This window comes from Heloderma suspectum, chromosome 1 (genome assembly GCF_057233095.1).
Source record: "Heloderma suspectum isolate Gila_16-S chromosome 1, 16-S_ref, whole genome shotgun sequence".
In the NCBI taxonomy this organism is placed as follows: Eukaryota; Metazoa; Chordata; class Lepidosauria; order Squamata; family Helodermatidae; genus Heloderma; species Heloderma suspectum.
Genome location: NC_139458.1, coordinates 108,256,780 through 108,262,779, shown reverse-complemented (window position 1 = coordinate 108,262,779; position 6,000 = coordinate 108,256,780). Strand labels below are relative to the sequence as shown.

At 40.5% G+C, this 6,000-nt stretch overlaps 1 protein-coding gene across 1 annotated transcript in view; it reads left to right on the top strand.

The window, feature by feature from the left end:
• The first annotated feature begins 344 nt into the window (after positions 1 to 344).
• Positions 345 to 6,000, top strand: part of CCDC73 (coiled-coil domain containing 73) — an 85,914-nt gene continuing 80,258 nt past the window's right edge. The window contains exon 1 of the mRNA XM_084853242.1: positions 345 to 484. Coding sequence (XP_084709368.1) covers positions 353 to 484 — 132 coding nt within the window. The 5' untranslated portion in view covers positions 345 to 352. The remainder of the gene's footprint in view (positions 485 to 6,000) is intronic.

The following is a 6,000-nucleotide window of genomic DNA, read 5'->3' as shown; positions in this document are numbered from 1 at the left end:
AAACAAGTGCACAGTAACGTATATAAACCATATAATGCACATGTCTTAAACATATTTGTCCCAATCCAAAAGTTGCTTACAGGAGCAGCAGTAATCCATGTTGATTTTATTTGGAATTACTTCCAAATGTGTGCACAGCACGACTCTATGTCTTCTCACCCCCAAATCTACTCCAGGGCAGGGGGAATCTGCTCTTCCAGCAGTGTTGGATAGTAAAACCCCTAGTATTAGTGCTTCCAGTTTTCTTGATGTAGCTATTTTCTGAGTCATGTTCTTTCATTTTGTAGGTATACTAGATTAATATTTTTAAAATACAAATTGTACATTATTTTTTGTAGATATAGTTTCTAAAATGGATGAAGGCTTAAATAAAGAATCACCTGCATATACTTTACAAAATTCCTCAGAAGCAATGCTTTCTATTCAGCGATTAGATTTTAAAACAAGTTTTCTGGAGGCAGTAGAAGAATTGCGTATGAGAAGGGTAGGTGCATTTACTTACTTAGATTTCAAACTAATTTAACACTGTAATGAAATCACCAAGATGAAATATATTAAAACAGTGCAATCCTCTGGTCTGTGGGAGGGTGTCCCAGAGACCATTGGTTAGATGAGATCTCTCCCTCTGAGGGTGGAGAGAGACATCTGACCTTGGAGGGGGATATATGACCTTGCAGTCAGATATCCCCCTTGTAGTCTCTGTGGAAAGTTCTGCAGCCCTTACCTCTCTGATATCAGAGCTCCAGTGTCAGAAAGGGGGAAGATTGGTGGGTGGTTCCTGAGCATGCCTGGAGAGGCTTTTGCTCCTTGCCCTCAGACATGGCCCAAACAGGAGCACTCTGGGAGTTAAGCATACTATCTATGACACACACAACCCCCATCCCAGAGTTCAAAATCTGAGTGATCAGGGGAGATTGAAAATAATTTACAGAAGGCAAGAGCAATTACTTACACATCAACCTTTTCCCCAAATGGGAAGGTTAGAAACAGGGAGACAGCTGGCTAGGGGATTAGCATCCAAGATTTATTTTTTTAGCAGGACCTGAATCTTAACCTCTCTAAATGATGTCTTAACCCCAGTGAAAGGATACAGCTTCTCCCAGCAGCCTTTTACCAGTCAAGATGAGCGTGGATCCAGTTTACAGGTAGCTGCTTGCATAGCTCTTGCATACATTTTTTGCCAGGATCCCAGACAATGTTTCTCCAATCCTACCCACTGCTCTTACCAGGGGGTTGCTGCTTTAGCAAGCCTATCCCTTCCTTTTCTTCTTAACCCCAGGGGAGCCTCAGCCTCCCACACTCCCAGTTGCATTTCTTTCAAGCTCATTCTCCATATCCTCAACCATACACAGGCATTTTAACACACACTATGGCCCTATCTGTATGGAGACACTTTCTGAGGCTATTCTGTTTAAGTCCAGATTTTCATAAAATTGGGTTTGCTCCCCTGGGGCAAATGTAGCCAGTAAAGCGGTGTACACATTTTTTTTTTAACCCCGCTTTTACAGGCCAAACAGCATCTGAAACCACATTAGTTCAGGGTTGAGTGGGCAGAGTCCCACGAGTAGAACTGAATGTCATCAACTGCGTAGGTGCAGAGCAGCGAATGAGTGGAGGCTTGCTCTCTGCCCCTCTCCTCTCTTGAGTGCTCAGTAAAGTGCAATGGATGAGAATGAGTTACTTCTGAGTAAACATGTTTAGCCAACACCCCCCCTTGTGTCCACCCTTTCTCGGTAGGAAGAATGCTCCTCTGTGGGCACCTGTGGGCACCTCTGTGGGCATCACCTTCTAAACTCATTAAACCTAATGCACGCATTCGCTGGCTGGACATTCAAAAAGAACAGGCAAAGGGATTCTCCTGACCTCTCTCTCCACTCATACTCGATAAAGTACAGTTGAAGGGAATGAGTTACTTCTGAGTAGACATGTTTTGGCCACTCCTCTCCTTGTGTCCACCCTTTCATGATGCTGCTTCCCCTTTCACCAATCAGCGCTGCTCCCCTGGCCTGCACTGAAAGCAGTTCAGGTCACACAGACTCCCAAACCGCACTGAAGCTGTTGCAGTGGGAAAATCTGTCAGAAAACCAGTTTGCACCCCCCCCCCCCCGGTTTTACAGCATGAAAAACTGTGCTTGTTATGGACAGGCATGTGTAATGTGCCACAGCAATGTAGAACCAGAGTAAATACCCCATGTAGCTGGGGCCTTATTCTAACACATCTCATTCCTAAACCATTTAAAAAGTAGGGAAACATTGAAAAAAGAAAAATATCCGAAATTCACCCAAAATGTCTGGCACCATTTGCTGCTACCAGCTGCCTGCATGGCAATGTGCTCCGTTATGAGTCTGAGAAATGAGGCAAGGCCAGCCCTCAGACCTGATGTTAATGGGTGAAGTACTTCCTGATCCTGACAAAAAGTAATGTTTGCAGTGGTCTAAGGTTCCATTGCCTTGTTCCAGCTAGTAACAGTATTGATCCACTGGCCACTTCCACCATTTAATATTTTGTTTCTTTTTTTGCTCTGTATAATCAATGTCTGTGTATTGGGGACAGGACCACCCCTTTTCTCTTGAAACATACTGTAGTGGACTTTGAACTTTAGAAATGTTTACGAAGTCTGAACAAGTTTTACTTCAACAGCTAGTTTATGTAGGGTGCCTAAACAGACTATGAAGCAATCTGGAAGTCTGAGAACTGTTTGGTTGAGAAGCATGAAAGAAATGGATGTTGCAATTTCGTAGGAGGTGGATTATGAGTTTGAAAAAGATAGTAAAAGTACCTAGTTTTGGCTGCTTGGATGTAAGCCAGCTGTACTCTGTTCCTAAATCTGTTCAGGGTCAAGAATCGGGGGGCTTGACCGATACACAGCCTATCTTGTAAAACTACAGCCTGAAGCAAGCATTTTACAAAAGGCTTGACACTCTCTAAAGGTTATAACGAGTAAATAAACCATCAAATGACTCCTCTTTTATTGTTATGGTGGTGTTTTTGTAAAAGCACTTAAATCCTTGTAGTCCTAAGGCAGCTAATAAAATACCAACACTTCTAAATGTTTTGTGTCTCTTGTTATCTTCTTAAAATTATATACTCTTTTTTTTTCCTAAACAGAAGAAAGTTTTCTTTTTAAAGAGCTGCAGGACAGTTTCAAGATAGAATATATGATTTTAAAACTTCCAGTTTGGAATGGGAAAACAAAACAAGTAATAATGGTGAATTGAAGAATGGCTAAAGCTTTTTGTTAAGAGATCTATATTTTAAATGATCAGCTCTTTTAGATAACTATAGTACTTCCTCCTCAAATGATGTAGTACAATTGCTTTCATTTATACACTACTTTCAAACTCCATACACTGTTTTCAAACTCCTTCACTGAAAAAGTAAGAAGAAAAACTCAAATCATGTTTATATAATGTTGGAAGAAAGATTTTAGATTTGCAGCTTCACTTCTTCTAATCAGATATTTAAGTTATTAATACAATCATTTAAATTATATAGGCCTAATTCTCCTGTGTCACTCACTGTATAAGTAACATAATGATAATTTGTAGCTCCTTATGCCTGAGCCTGATGCATACTTAAGCAACAGGTGAAATCTGTAACTTAAGCTACTGGCAAAGGGCAGTTTACCAGCAAAAGAATTTGGCACAGTGGAGACATTTTTTTTTGTTCTCTCCCGTTTTGCCTTTCCTTCAAATGATCCGCTCCCAACATAAACCAAACAGTATTGTACTCTTAAATTTCATTGTCTTGTAACGCAGTCCTAAGCAATTTTAATGAACTTTACTTCCTAGTAAATTGTTTTGATCCAGAGGTGCTAACAATATATGCTATTTTTATCTATTGGAGCGCTGACTGTCAAACTGCGGACCACTTTTAAAACTTTCCAAATTGTAAAAAGCGGTTTGGTGCTGGGTGCCACAACAGTAAAAACGAAGGCAGTATTTCCAAATGTGGTTCAGGAATCTTCTAGTCCCAACCCTCCTTCATTAACATCATTCCTTTAGCACCACCCAGTCCCATCTATCACTATGCCAGAAATAATCCTGTATAATAAAGAAAAGCATCTATAAGCATGCCCAGTTTGTTTCCTTTGTTAACTGAGGGCCAAGCCCAGTTGTGTTTAGTGTTCTCCTGATTTTTTTCTTCAAATGAAAAGCAGCCTAGGGAGGCTATGGTCATGAGTAGAAAGAAGCAGGAAACGGAGGGATCGATTAACCTGTTCCCATTTCTGCTCAGCTTTCCCAGCTGATTTTCCCCATGCGAGGAAAAAAATACAAGCACACTTTATTGTTTTCTGCAGGAGTTTTGCTAATAATGTATCACTTTTCATTAATGTGTGCTTTACTAGTAGCACATTTTAACTGCATTGGTAAATAAATTGTTTGAAAGCATACTCCCCCTTCTATGAAAAGTCATAGGGTAATCAAAAGAATCAGCTTTTGTCCCTGATGGGGGAGTAATAGAAGCTGAATCCCAATTCAATGTTTATAGATAATTATCAGAAAACTATTTTGTTGTAGTTACATAATATTACTCAGGGAGTACAGAAAAATATTTTATGAGCTTTTACATTTTTGTGTTTATCTATTTACTTTTATGCTACATGGCATTTGTAATATTTTGCAAACAAGACTATAATCACAGAAGCAAAGCTTCTTGCATTTTTCTGTACATAAAAGTCAAACAATCAGGTAGGGTTTGGGAAAGATCCCTGTCTGAAACCATAGTCACTGGCAGTCAGTGTAGACTAGCCTTCCCCAACCTGGTGCCCTCCAGATGTTTTAGACTACAACTCCCACCATTCCTGATCATTAGCCATACTGGCTGGGGATGATAGGAGTTGGTCCAAAATATCTGGAGATAACCAGGTTGGGGAAGGCTGGTATAGACAATACTGAACTAGATGGTCTGACACTAGGCGGCTTCCTGTGTCTCCATCTTTAGTATTGGTGGTTATACTATAACACCTGATAAAAATCTGAACATTTTAAGATTAACATTCCGGTCCATCACATCCAGAAGAGCAATCTTGGTTTTGAGCCCAGTCTGGAAGTCATGGTTACTCTCAGCTGTGGATGAGAGTAAACAGGCTGGAAGTGATGGTAGTCAGAGGACTCTGGACCTAACCTTTAGAAGAGGGAAGTCCTCACATTATTGATGGTGTTTGTGCTCCCTTGGTTTGTCAGATGCACTGTCTGGGAATTCTCCTGGACCTGGCTTTGCTCCTGAATTCTCAGGTGGCAGCTGTGTCCAGGAGTGCCTCTTTTCAATTACAACTAGTGTATCGACTGTGCCCTTTTCTGCAGAATAGGTATCTATCTAGCAACAATCATAGATAATTTTGTAACCTTAAGGATTGCCTTCTGCAACACACTCCACTTGACGTCTTTTTTGAGAAGTGCTTGGAAACATCAGTGAATCCAAAATGAAGCAGCTTGCTTTCTGACAGAGGTGGGTCAGCGGTAAAATATAAAGCTTGTTCTGCAACAACAGTGCTGATTAACTATTAGCTTCCAGACACAATTAAAGGGGCTGGTTTTGTCCTATAAATCTATTCATGGTTTGAAACCTCCATATCTCAGGGTGCATTTCAGCCCATATGAGCTTTCACTCCTGTCCAGTTAAGATCCTCTGTTGTAAAGAAATATGGGAGAGCATTGTGCAAATATATGCAGTGTGAAAAGAAGGTTTTGTGGGTTGGTATTTTTTTCTCCCCTATCCCCTACCCTTTCTCTTTCCCACTCTTTTAATCTTCCCTTTTATCCCCTCTCTTTTCTTTACTCCTTTTCCCCTTGTTTGGGGGTTTCTGCTTATTTGATTATATGTTTCTTGTGAGTATGGAGGTATTAATGGTGCTTGGATGTATAAAAGACCAATTAAAAATCCATAGTCTTTAATTGGGAATGCTCATCAAAGGTTCCTTTTGTGCGATCTGATGGGGATAGGACTTGCCCCTCCACTTTCTACATGCAGGACTGGCTCCAGTTTTGTTATTTATT